This window comes from Rhinopithecus bieti, unplaced genomic scaffold, assembly GCF_001698545.2.
Source record: "Rhinopithecus bieti isolate Rb0 unplaced genomic scaffold, ASM169854v2 scaffold_26607, whole genome shotgun sequence".
NCBI classification, from domain to species: Eukaryota; Metazoa; Chordata; class Mammalia; order Primates; family Cercopithecidae; genus Rhinopithecus; species Rhinopithecus bieti.
The window spans coordinates 1476706-1490627 of NW_016812346.1; the positions used below are offsets into that span (position 1 = coordinate 1476706).

The window sequence follows — 13922 nt, forward strand, 5'->3', positions numbered from 1 at the left end:
CAAAGGCAAGAGACATTTATAATGACAAAACTGCCAGGGCCAGATTAAGCCCTTCCGTGACTTACGTACTGAAAAGATTATGGTGCCCCAGTCTTCATAGGGAATTCAAAAAACACCAATCTGTAAAATAAAATTTTGCTTTTCAAAAGGACCCAAAACTTACATACCTGATAAATGCAAAATAGCTTCTTTCTAGACTTTTCAAATTATCTTGCTTTCGTCTTGAAGGGGGTCTGCAGTGCTCCGGCCCTGCTGGTGCTCTCATCACTGCTCAGTCTGTCCCGAGTCCCTTAGCCCAGTTTATACCTCACTGTACAGTGAAAATGGCCAGCACCAGGCCATCCAGTCCAAACAGAGAGAGCTTCCTTTGAATCAAAATACCTTCCGGAGACTTGGAAGGGGCTGCCAATATTGAGATGCAGTTTTAGGGCCCAGCGAATGTTCAGGCCATGCACAGGAACTTAAAATTAGCTTTTCAGAAGCACCAAGTTCAACTTCAGTGTGCCCTAGACTTGAAAGAAATCGTATATCAGTACCAGGGGATAAAAAATTTCAGGCTTAATAAGAGATATCTACTACATAGTCGTCTCCAAGTGCAAGAAGAGACACAATCATTGGTAATTAAAATAATTATTATTGAGCATCTACTACACTATGCTACTTTGCATTTATTATTTTCTCTCTAATTTCCCCAATATACCAGCAAGGTAGCTGTTAACATCCCCATTTTGCACATAAAGACGATTCGAGGCCCAGGAGGCCTGGTAACTTGCCCAAGTTGCAGAACCAGGAAATTACAGAGCTAGACTTGGAACCCAGACCTATCTGACTCCAAATCCTGTGCCGTTTCCTCACCCTGTGGCTAGAGGCAGTGCTTTGTCTCCTCAAGGCCTCTCTATAGTCAAACTTCTCTCTCCTCTGTTGGCACAGCCTGCTCTTTATAACTGTTTTCCAGAAACAGAACCATCATTAGCACTGCTCTTCTGTGTTGCTTTTTTTCCTTGGGTTTCACTGCAAATTACAAACTAATCCTGCAGTTCCTTTATATCTGACTGCCAGAGGGAGACTCCTGGGCTCCTGATAAGTGTAACATGAGTATCCACTGAAGACGGTGTTGATGCTGACCAGGAGTCAGAGCCAGCCAGGGTTTCATCCATCAGTCCCAAGATGGAGACGAGGGATTGCTGTAAAAATCCTGTGGAAAAGGGCTTGTGTTTTTGAACTCTTGAAGTGTTTTTTTTTAAGTCAAGAGCATCCATGTCTCTAGCTTGAATGAACGGGACACCTATAGTAGGCCTCAGTGGTCATCTTCTTAAGAAAACATGTATTTAGCACCTGACACAAACATGGCACTGAGATGGTCATCTCAATCATTGGCAGGGGGTTTTTGCAAGAATAGTGGGTGGGAGGGATAGTTAAGCCAACGACTGAGGTCAGAAAAAATGGGGAACCATCACCCAAAATAGGGGCATCATCCCCATAAGACGTTTTTGCTTTGGATTCTAAAGGGCCAGGGGTTCATCTGTACATCTCCAGCTACACATAGGAAAGAAGAAAATGCTCATCAGTTGGCCATGTCTTTGTTTTCTAGTCACAGTCCAGCACACAAATACTACCTGACCTCAGACCCCATGAGCGGCACTGTCTTCCTTTCTGACACCAACAGCCGGCGGGTCTTTAAAATCAAGTCCACTGTGGTGGTGAAGGACCTTGTCAAGAACTCTGAGGTGGTTGCGGGGACAGGTGACCAGTGCCTCCCCTTTGATGACACTCGCTGCGGGGATGGTGGGAAGGCCACAGAAGCCACACTCACCAATCCCAGGGGTAAGACCTTGCCTTAGAAATATTGTCAATAACATTTATTGGAGTATTTTCCATTTCAGAAAATATGCATGATTAATATTGCAAAATATTTGGAAAATACCAAGAAATGTATGGAGCATGGTGAAAACTGAAAATTCCACCTGCCAAAAATACTCCCAGTTAACATTTCCTGTCTTCTCTGCTAGTCTTTTTTCAAAGTGTTTGTGTATATGTAGTGTTTACTAAAAACAAACAAAATGAGATCACATTAAGCAAACTGTTTTAGCAAACTGCTTTTTTTGCCTAAATGCTAGATCATTAACATTTCTCCATGTCATTAAATGTGTACTCATTTTTAGTGACTATATAGTATTCCAGCAAATGGATGTCCCAATCTTCTACTATTGGACATGTATGCTGTCTCTCATGTTATTGTTATTCAAAAACATTTTAGCGTATCATGTTTTCGTATGTTCATGTGCTATTGGGTGGGTTAACTGTAGGTCTCAATTCTGAGTCCCTGAAAAAGTTGAACCTCTAAATGCCCGCAATCACAATTTTTCCTTTGCTTATTCAGCAAATATTTGAGTACATAGAGTTCAATGGTTACATATATAAGTTAATCGTAGCAGAATAAATAAGACCTGAGTGTGAATTACTGTGACATGGGTGAGAGGAAGAGATGCTCCCTGAGAAGCAAGACGAAAGAGGCTGTTCATGGGGGTTTAGAGCCAAGAGAGACCCCTGTGCCTTGGAGACTGGGAAAGCTTTTTGGAGAAGCCATCATTGTCCACACTCAGTGGAGTGTTCACTGTGTTGCAACCCCTGTAGCCAGTGACTTACAGTGTCTAAGCTCTAGGGTCCTCAATGATAGAGTGGGGTAAAAATGCCATCAGTGTCTACCTCCTAGGCTTATTCTGATGGTCAAAATTAATATGTTTAATAATAACCTATGGAAACATTATAAGTGATTGTATTATTAAATAGTTCCAGATTTCAGGGCCTAGTTTCAAATCAAAGCGGGAGATTCTAGTGAAATCTGGCATTCAAATTCAGACTTTGTCATCTACAGCTGACTGACTTTGGGCAAATCACTGAAGCTCTCTGAGCCTCATTTTCCTCATATATGTAATAAGGATATGCTGCACAGTTGTGGTACAGATTGAATATTATTAGGAATGTAAATGCTTAGCACAGTACTACCAGCCACATGGTAAACATCCCATAAATGATGATTCCTATTATTGTTGTTCCATTTTATCACATCACATCATATCATGTCACATTGTCTCTGCCACATACCTGGAGTGTCAGGTGGTAATTGTGTGGTGTAAATATTGTATCAACAAAGGTTAATCCCTCCTAATTATGATTTCCAAATACTGAGAGAGCAGCCAGGAGTGAAAGAATTCTAGGCTTGCGCTTTGAAGCCCTGTATGGTTTTCTTCTGCCACTAGCTGGCTCTGGGACCTCCTCCCCTGGGCCTCAGTTTGCCCATTGGTCAATGAATGAACAGGTTGGGCTAAATAATCCCCAAGACCCTTTGCAGCCACAGTATTCTACTCTCTTAGGTTTAAAACAGTTTTATCTGAGAATTTTTATTCTCTCCAGGGCTTTTTCAGTTGTTCTCCACACATGTGTGTTCTCTTCCCTGCCCTCGCAGCCCCTCACCCTCACACTGATGAAGTGGCAGTGCATTTACCCAAAAGTCTGTGATTAACCCAGATAGAAATCGCAAGGGTGACATGATATGCAGGCACTTTGCAGCAGGGAGGAGAAAAGACGTCCATCTATTTAACACAACAAAAGGAGAAAAATTTAGGTAATTAATCGGGGACAGATCACTTCTATTAGCCTGTGCAGCCAACTCTGTAAACAAGAAACCCAACTATTCATGGAGCACTCATCAGTCCAAACAGATGGAAGAGAAAGATGGGGCATAGCTAGGCAGACAAGAAAATGCCTGTCTTGGCACTTAAAGAATGAAATTAATGTACATTCAAGACAGGACCATGAGAAAGCCTTCCCAGTCTTGAGGCTGCCTAGTCCTCTGTGTGAAATCACTCTCCTGCCTGACCAGCCTAAGAAAGAACAGTTGGTGCTCCAGCAGGTTCTCAGCACTCAGAGGCCCCTGGGCATATTAAAGCACCCTGCTTGCCAGTGAGAGACACGTGGGCCCCCAGAGCAAAGGCCTTGAAACCCACAAAGTGCCAGCCACTTTCTCATCATTACAATGGTCATTAATAATTATTGAGGGCTAATTACTACAAGTCAGATGTTAGAATCCCCATTTTATCAATGAGGAAACGAAGACTTAAAAGTGAAGTAATATGCCAAGTTAATACGACCAGAAAATTTTATAATTCAAGTCTCTCCACTTCAGTGAAGCCTTCCTGACCCTTCTTCCACTGCCTTCCCCAGAGAAAACGTAGCAGAACAAAAGTGACCAGAATCTCCTGTATTTTACCATGACCCTCTCGAGTCTGTCCTTTCCTGTGATCCTCACGTGGTACTGATTCATTCCTGTGCCTTCCATTCTAAACTGGGTGCTCCCCAGGGCCATGTCCCATCTGTATCCCATGACAGTTCATGGTAATGTCTGACTCTTGCAATTCTGAAGCTGGGATGGAAATTACTATCACTCATGAACACTATTAAAGCATGCCCTGGTCCCAGTCCCAGCCACCCCCTGAATTAGTATTTCCAGGAGTTAGGCCAGCAGGTGTATATTGAAAAAACTCTTCAGGTGCCTCTGATGCACATCACAGGCTGAGAGGTACTGATATAGTGTAGTGGTTCTCAGACTCTGGTTTGTGTCATTATCACCCAAGGCGCTTGTCAAGACTGCAGATAGAAGCTCAGACTCCACTTGAGATATTGTGAATCAGCTACTTGGGGGGTGCAGTTTAGCAAGCTCCCCAGGGGATCCCCATACACATCCAAGAGTGAGAAATACAGATTTGGAACAATCTCATTGTTTGACAGCTGGGAAGACAAACACAGAGTTGCTCAGTGACTTGCCCAAGGACACACAAGCTGGATCAGGGAGAAAGTTAACAGGATGAGATGGTCTAGTAAATGGAGCAGGTAACGTTGAGTAATGGTTCTGACCCCTCTCCTCAGTGTGCTGCCTTTAGAAATTCAGTTCAACAATATTCTCTACACAAATCCACAGGATTCTATTCAGATTCTGTACTTTTGTAATGATCAATGAGACTAAAATAATAAGAATAGAAAAGCATGAAGGATGGGCCAGGCCCGGTGGCTCACGCCTGTAATCCTAGCACTTTGGGAAGCCAAGGCGGGTGGATCACCTGAGGTCGGGATTTCAAGACCAACCTGGGCAACATGGTGAAACCTCATCTCTACTAAACATACAAAAAAAAAAAAAATTAGCCAGGCATAGTGGCGCGCACCTGTAGTCCCAGCTACTCAGGAAGCTAAGGTAGAAGAATTGCTTGCACCTGAGAGGCAGAGGTTGCAGTGAGCCGAGATCATGCCACTGCACTCCAACCTGGGTGACAGAACGAGACTCTCTCAAAAAAAAAGAAAGAAAGAAAGAAAAAGAAAAATGGTTACCAAAAGGGGAACTGATTATTATAATTACAGAGCTTCAGAAATAGGTTAATTTAAGTAACTCACAGTGTTAATATTGAAAAAGATCCTCCTTACTACTATATCCCTAGTGCTTAAAAAACCCCAGAAGTTATGAATCCAGGTTTAGTGGATGACTAAGGTGATAGATTAAGATCTCAGGAGGCAGCAAGGTAGGAGGACCAGAGCCCTGGAAGATCTGAAAACCTAGGTTCTAATCCCTGCTTTGAACAAGTCACTCAAGGCCTCTGAGCCTGAGACTCCTCCTCTTTGAGAGAGGAATGAAGGTTGTGGGAGGACCAAACCCAATCATGTAGAGGTGCTGTCAGCTAGCAAGGCTCCAGGAATGTGCGTGCCGTTGTCATCTCTGATGCTGAATTCCTGTTTTGGTTTCTCTGCCCACAGGCATCACAGTGGACAAGTTTGGGCTGATCTACTTCGTGGATGGCACCATGATCAGACGCATCGATCAGAATGGGATCATCTCCACCCTGCTCGGCTCCAATGATCTCACATCAGCCCGGCCCCTCAGCTGTGACTCTGTCATGGATATTTCCCAGGTAAGATGGCTTCATCTACCAGAGCCCTGGGACTGCCCACTCATCCTCTCATCTGCCACCCAGCCAGCCTGCTGGCCATTCACCTTTACACTGATAAGCCTTTAAAGAGCACCTACTTGGTGCCAGGCTGTGATGAGAACCAAGGACACAAAGATAAGTAAGACACAACCATGTCCTGGGAGTTCACCATCAGGAGTAACAAGTAGAAGTTCAGGGGACAGTGAAGAAATCTCCCCAAGGAAACCTCAACAGCAGCAGAGTAGGATAGACAGAGCTTTCCACCACGTGGCATTCAATCCATTGCCACCTGAATTTCATCTTTGGTAATAACACTGATGGGTATTTGTACATTGCCTGTTCTCTTTCTAAGCTACATGAGGACAGAAATTCTGTAATTAACTAGGATGCCTGGTTACCCAAATTTGGGCACCATCTATACTTGCTGATTGATTAATCGATTGATTGAATCCTACCTTTTGCCACTCACTCACTCAGTAACTTTAGACAAGTTTTCTAAAGTCTTTTGAGCCTCACTTTTTATATCTGTAAAATGGAAATAATTCACTTCAGCCCAGTAGGATTACTCTAAAGATACAGTAAACAATGCATGCACAACTCCTAGCATTGCTTGGCCCTTCAGAGGTGATGAACAAAAGATAGAGTGCCTGCTTTGCACATGGGAGGTGACATTTATGTGAGTTTTACAGGTTGAATAGAAGAGGGGTTTGCTGAGTGACAAGAAAGAAAAGGAGACATTTCACACAAAGGAAACAGCACGTGCAAACGCACAAAGATGTTAATGAGGCTGGTACACTCAAAGAATAGTGGAAAATTGGAAACCATAGCATAGGGTGCTTGGAAGCAGGTGGCCGCAGTTAAAACAGGAAGCATGGTTTTGTCCAGGTAGGGAAGGACCCTGCTGTACCATGCCAAAGAGTTTGGACATTTGCAGGTGGATACCAGGAACCCATTGTAGGTCAAAAAGAGACACAAGTGACTGGCTATCCAGCATGTGCTTAGTACATCCTGTGATGACTTGGCAAGGGTATGTCCTTTGTTGCTGGATCCTTTGGCCGGGCCAGGCCCATGCTGAATCAGTGTCCTGTGCTGCATCTTGCCAACATTACCAAAACCTGGGAAATCAGGAGCATTGAGTTATATCAAATTGCAAATTGATTTCAGCTCCAGCAACATTTAGCTTTTTAAACCCCTTCATTTTTAGGGGAGCCTGCACACACAGGTCCTTTTCCACTGAGTGTGACACCTGCTGCCAGCCTTTCTGGTCATGCCTACCTCTGTTACTGACATGTATTGCTAAGTCCTTCCACAGAGCCTTGTGTATGCTGCTGGCGGTCCCAGCACTCATGTCACCTCCCTGTCGCATGCTGGGATGGTTTCCCTCTGCGCCAGCTAATATGATTGTTACACTCCAGAATGGAAGCTGTTCTCTGCCACTCGTCTTTGCAGTTTTGGCAGGCTTACCCTTGCTGGCTAGTGAGTTTCCCTCTCCGGTCTGTGAGCAAGCTTGAATTACCCGTCAGGAAGCCACCATGGCCTAAGGATGTGCATATAAGTATTTTCAATTCTCAAAATGGGCCCTCAACCAGCCAGCACAGGGTGCCGAAAATTTTCAGTCCACACATCGGAAAATTGTTTAACTTTAGATAGAGGTACTGCCAACCAGTCGGATCAGAGGCTTGAAAGACAACTGGCATATGGTGGAGGGGGGAAAAATGCTCAAACTCACACTTAGATTCAGAAATCCTGGACTGAAATCTCTATACCCCTGGCCCTCACTACCTTTGCCTAAATGTCAGCATGGGATCTTCTTTAACCAAACTCTCCAATACTGGCATCTATGTTACAGACACATATGTGCAGGTGTCACTGGCTTTCATTCTCAGAGCCTCCTCTCTATTCTGCTGCCCCTTGGGGAGCAGGGAGTTAAGCCAGAGACAGCACACAGCTCAGAGGCATGAGTGAGAAGGTGAGAGCCAAGGAACTTGGACCAGCTCCTTTGGGAGGAGACATACCCAGGCCCAAAAAGAAACTAAAGAGAGAGGCACAGAGCAGAGAAGGAACAGAAGGAAGTTGTTGCAACCTGTTAAGAAGTGGAGATGGCCACCACTGACAGAGAATAACTCTATGCTTAGGATCCAAAATAAGAACTTAGTATGTGCCAGGCACTCTGTAAGAAATGGGGGTACAGGATAAGTACAACGTCTCTTTTCTTACTTAGCTATCACAATAGTCTCATGGGGTAGAGCTGATCTACCCCATTTTATAGATAAGAATACTGAGGTGTGATGAAAGAAAATGCATTTTTAAATGTAGAGCCCTGTACCAGGTTCCATCAGGGATATGGAAATGAGTTTTTTCATGAAATTATGTACATAAATTATCTAGTACAGTGCCCAGTGGCTAGGAAAAGGATGTGAATACTAGTTCCCTTTAAAATCCACAGATAACTTCCATGTACATTGTCTCATTTAATCTTCACAACTACCTTATGTAATGTGTATTATCCCCTTTTACATATAGAGAAAGAAGTTTGGTGTTTAAGAAACTTGGGTTAGGTAACACATGTAGCAATTGTGGAACTGGAATAGGAAGTGAGGTGTCCTGACCCCAATCTCTCACTCTCTCTATACCATTTGCTGGTCCTTCCTTCATTCATTCATTCGGCAATCCATTTTTGCAAGAAAATCACTCTGCAACAAGGCAGCCATCTCCAAGTGCTTTAATAAAGGCACAGGGTGCTCAGGTGGACAGGGAAGAGGGTACCATTCCACAATGGAACCATGACGCGGAGCTGCAAGACCTCTGAAATTATCAAGTCTAGTCCATTCATTTTGGGGATGGGAAATCAAGTCTCAACATGATCATCACTAATAGGGTGGTGAAACCAGAGAGGCTTAGGTAGTTTGGTGCAGGATCATCACACAGGCAGTGTGACAGAGTGAGGATTGACTCCAAGAACAATGCCCCTTCTCATTTCCCAGGCACCCTGCACATGGCAGAAGGGGAAAGTGTAGGAAAGCACTTGCTCTTCATTCCTTCCTCTCTTTCTTCTCCGGTCTCCCTCCACTAACTCTATCTTCCCCCACTCCTCCCATCAAGGAACCATCTTTTCATCATAACGACAGGCAGAAAGGTCTCCGCAAGCAGGTCCCCAAGGTGCCACAGGACCAGAAGGCATCAAATATTTAGCGGCCAGCATTGACAAGAAGTGGGTTTTAAGAAATTGAAAATTCCCCTGTCACTTTAGAGCCAACTGTGTTCTTGATGCAGCCAAAAGCTGCCCAGAGAGCATGGGGAGTGTGAAGCAGCAGCCCTGGCTGGCAGCAGCCCTGGCGAATGTTCAGGCTCCCTGGCTCTGCAGCGACAGAGGGAGCTGGGAGTAAGGGGACAAGAAGACTTTAGAAAGCAGGACCTGAAGATCATGCTTTAAAGAACTGAGAAAGGGCCTGCCCCCTTCTGAGAATGTCCCTGAGCTGAGGGGACAGATGGAGGTGGCCTCACTCGTGTGTATATAATGTATTAGGGTTTCTTTTTACACTGGTAAGCTACCACATGTACATTGTAGGAAATATAAGAAGTTAGAAATCACAAAGAAGGAAATTAAGATCACCTTGAATCTTGGTATGGTTAACGTTTTGATATATATCCCTCAAGCACTTAATCTCCTCTTTATCTATAATCTCGTTAACTTCCTGTATTTTTCCCCAGTTGGTATCCCACTGTGCTTACAGTTCTGTAATCTGTTCTTTCTACTTAATACATAGCAAACATTTCTCCATGTCATTAAATATCCATCTATAACATCACTTTTAACAACTACACACAGTATTCTAATTTATAAGCAAACTAAATGTACTGTCATTTAGCCAATTCTCAGTTGTTGGGCATATGAGTTGGTTCTTGGTCTTCGTGCTTATTAAAAATGGCTTCATCATTATTAAAAGCACTCTTACAGACAATGGTGCAGACAAGTAAATTCCTGGAAGAGAAACTTCTTATCTAAAGGCTTACACTTAGGTCAAACACAGTGGCTCACACCTGTAATCCCTGCACTTCAGAAGGCCATGGTAGGCAAATTGCTTGAGCCAAGGAGTTTGAGACTAGCCTGGGTTACATGGCAAAGCCCTGTCTCTATAAAAATATATATATTAGCTGGGCATGGTGGCACATGCCTGTAGTACCAGCTACTCAGGAGGCTGAGGTGGGAGGATCACTTTAGCCTGGAAGGTGGAGGCTGCAGTGAGTCAAGATTATACCACTTCATTCCAGCCTAGATGACAGAGTGAGACCCTGTCATCATACATAAGTAAATAAAAATAAAGGTATACACTTGCTTAAGCAAGCCCCAAATTGGACCAAATATCAAGGGTTTGTATGGGGCTCAGGAAGTCTAAGGCAATGAATTTTTAGGTGGGGTGGAAAAATCAGCAGTAGGGTGCACCTGTCAGCACTTCCAGTCCACACAAAACGTGGCTGGACCTCCTAGGGACACAGGTGGAAAGGGTTCCCCTTAGTGCCAATACCTCCTAGTGTGATAGATCCAACAATTCAGTCTCCAAGTCCACTGAAGAAGACACTCCTCCCCTCAGACCATGCCAGCTGCAGTCCCCTGGGTGCCCACTTGAAGATCCGCCATGACCTATGCCAGTTTCCCAGCCTGGCTCAGAGGAGGCTCCACATGGGACCCAGCACTTCTGAACTCCTAGTCCCAACAACCAGCTTCAGTAATCCCTTTCACGTGGACCTGTTCTCTGAGTTACTAGAACCATTTTCTGGAGCAGGGCTTCATAAACCTCAGTGTGCACAGAAATCACCTGGGGATTTTGCTGAAATGCAGATACTGATTCAGTAGGTTTCAGGGAGGGCTGTCATTCTGCATTTATGCTCAGCTCCTAGGTGAGCTGATGCTGATGACCACACATGAGGAGCAAGGATCCAGTCATGATTCTCAAGCCCACATCAGGATCACTCAGGAAGCTTTTTGAAATAATGCCCATGCCCAAGCTCCACATCCGGGGAACTGATTTCACTCATCAACGGTGGGGTTTGCGCACCATTATTTTCTAAAATCACCACAGATAATTTGAATGTGAGGCTAGATTTCAGAATCACTGGTCGAGAACTATGATAGACAGAGGCCATGGTTAGCTTGTCTTTATATCTCTAGCACCTAGCCAGCTGTTAATCCATGAACTCGAAGAATTGAGAAATCATGTATGTATCTTATCAACCATGCATGAAGAATCTTTCTTAAGCCTCTGAACAACAACTACTTCAGCCTCCAGACTCCATCTGCCTTTCCCTCCCATCTCTAGAACACCAGCTGCCATTATTTGGTGGGTTCTGGTGGGTCAGGGACTCTGTGCTGTTGTCATTCCCATTTCCCATATGTGACTGTTGAGCCTCAGAGAGGCAAAGTAACTTTCCCACAGTCATAAGTAGTAGACTAGGTTCTGAACCCAGGCCTATCTGACTCCAAAGTCTACCCTGTTGCCTACTATTTTGTTGTTGTTAACTCCTTCTTCATGTTTTGTCAGTCTAATGAGACCATCACATGTCTCAGTGGCAGCTCTTTCATGGTTTCCCGGTGATTAGGGGGCTGACACTTCATTGTTGATGATAGGCTGCACGAGGATGAAGCAAGACTGTATATGAAGCCACTTTGGACACTGTTATGGGCTACATGGGCTATGGGATGGATTAGTGGTGGGCATCTTGCCAGTCATTTGAGTATCGGTGTCTTCATTGTCAGGTTCGCCTGGAGTGGCCCACAGACTTAGCCATCAACCCAATGGATAACTCACTTTATGTCCTCGACAACAATGTGGTCCTGCAGATCTCTGAAAACCACCAGGTGCGCATTGTCGCCGGGAGGCCCATGCACTGCCAGGTCCCTGGCATTGACCACTTCCTGCTAAGCAAGGTGGCCATCCACGCAACCCTGGAGTCAGCCACCGCTTTGGCTGTTTCACACAATGGGGTCCTGTATATTGCTGAGACTGATGAGAAAAAGATCAACCGCATCAGGCAGGTCACCACTAGCGGAGAGATCTCACTAGTTGCTGGGGCCCCCAGTGGCTGTGACTGTAAAAATGATGCCAACTGTGATTGTTTTTCTGGAGATGATGGTTATGCCAAGGATGCAAAGTTAAATACCCCGTCTTCCTTGGCTGTGTGTGCTGATGGGGAGCTCTATGTGGCCGACCTTGGGAACATCCGAATTCGGTTTATCCGGAAGAACAAACCTTTCCTCAACACCCAGAACATGTATGAGCTGTCTTCACCAATTGACCAGGAGCTCTATCTGTTTGATACCACTGGCAAGCACCTGTACACCCAAAGCCTGCCCACAGGAGACTACCTGTACAACTTCACCTACACTGGGGATGGCGACGTCACACTCATCACAGACAACAACGGCAACATGGTAAATGTCCGCCGAGACTCTACTGGGATGCCCCTTTGGCTGGTGGTCCCAGATGGCCAGGTATACTGGGTGACCATGGGCACTAACAGTGCACTCAAGAGTGTGACCACACAAGGACACGAGTTGGCCATGATGACATACCATGGCAATTCTGGCCTTCTGGCAACGAAAAGCAATGAAAACGGATGGACAACATTTTATGAGTAAGTACCAAAACAAGGCCATTTGATGATTTTGTTTCATTAATTCATTGTAGGATTAGAGGTAAATTGATGGAGTATTTTTTTTTAATTCAGGATTTGGGATAAAAACCATTACCTTTAATACATTCTACCTGTTCATATTCCACATGATTTCTCCTAGGAAGGAAATGGTCTAGTGGAGAAGGCATAAGCTTTGGAGTCAGAGGAGCTGGGCATCAGCTCCCACTCTCCCGTGGACTTAATCCCTCTTGGCCTCGGTTTCCACATCTGTAGAATGGATACAGCAGATACCTGCCCAGCATACCACAGGGAGATGGTGTAGATGAAGAGTACTTACCTGATGAAGTGCTAGCATCTTCATATGACCACTGTCCAGAAATGTGGCAAGGGGAGAAGGAACAGGCACATGTGGATGAGTTTTCCACATAATTGAAGCTCATATCTTCAAATTCCAAAAAAAAAAAAAAAAAAAAAAATTTTCATTTTAACCATTTTGCATGGAACTTTTCTTATGAAGTGTATTGCATACTTCCCTTCTCAAACACACTATATAGACATAATGAAAACTTTATTTTTATGATTCAGGGTCATTAATAAGGAACAACAATTGCATATTATGCTGTAATATGAAGAGAGCTTTCAGGAAGTGGGGAAATGAGGATATAGATCCCTTTGCCCCAGCCCGAAGTGATTTTAAACCATCACTTTATTAGGTCCTGTATCTAAAGGGAAGGTTTCTCTGCCTCCTCCCTCAGGGTTGCACTGTGGTGTCACTATTTATTTCAGTCCTGGCGCCCACCTCAAGTAGCTCATTTCTCTGTTCTTCATCCAGTAGAGGACTTCTTAAGAGGTGTGGTCAGAGAACCAGAAGTTCAGCTTATTATAATCCTAGCCGCAATTAAATATATATATATATATATATCTGGGGTGTTCCTCTAGGAGATATTTTAATGAATGGACGAACATCTCTCTTTCTCCTTAGATTTTTTAAGCTGCTTTTTGAGGTCTTAGCCATGGTTCAAACAACTGAGATTGCTGAATATGTCACCATTAGATAAGCATGTGAGAGGTGGGGAAGGAACTAGCCTTGTTGCGCATCAGCTGTGGTCTATGAGCTACACCACTGCGTTTAATGCACACAACAACTCTGAGGATGGGTGATTATTATCCGTTTTACAGACATAGAAACTGAGGCTCTGAAGGCTCCTTTGTCCACTTTTGATAGTGAGACGTGGCAGAACAGGGATCGCAGTCCAAGTCTGATGCCAGAGCTTGGGCTTTCTCAGTGCTGCCCTGCTGCCCTCCCTGCACCCT

At 44.4% G+C, this 13922-nt stretch overlaps 1 protein-coding gene across 1 annotated transcript in view; it reads left to right on the plus strand.

Moving 5' to 3' along the window:
* Positions 1-13922, plus strand: part of TENM4 (teneurin transmembrane protein 4) — a 562312-nt gene that overhangs the window by 507318 nt on the left and 41072 nt on the right. Inside the window, exons 23-25 of the mRNA XM_017895920.1 lie at positions 1592-1824; positions 5803-5957; positions 11731-12608. Coding sequence (XP_017751409.1) covers positions 1592-1824; positions 5803-5957; positions 11731-12608 — 1266 coding nt within the window. The remainder of the gene's footprint in view (positions 1-1591; positions 1825-5802; positions 5958-11730; positions 12609-13922) is intronic.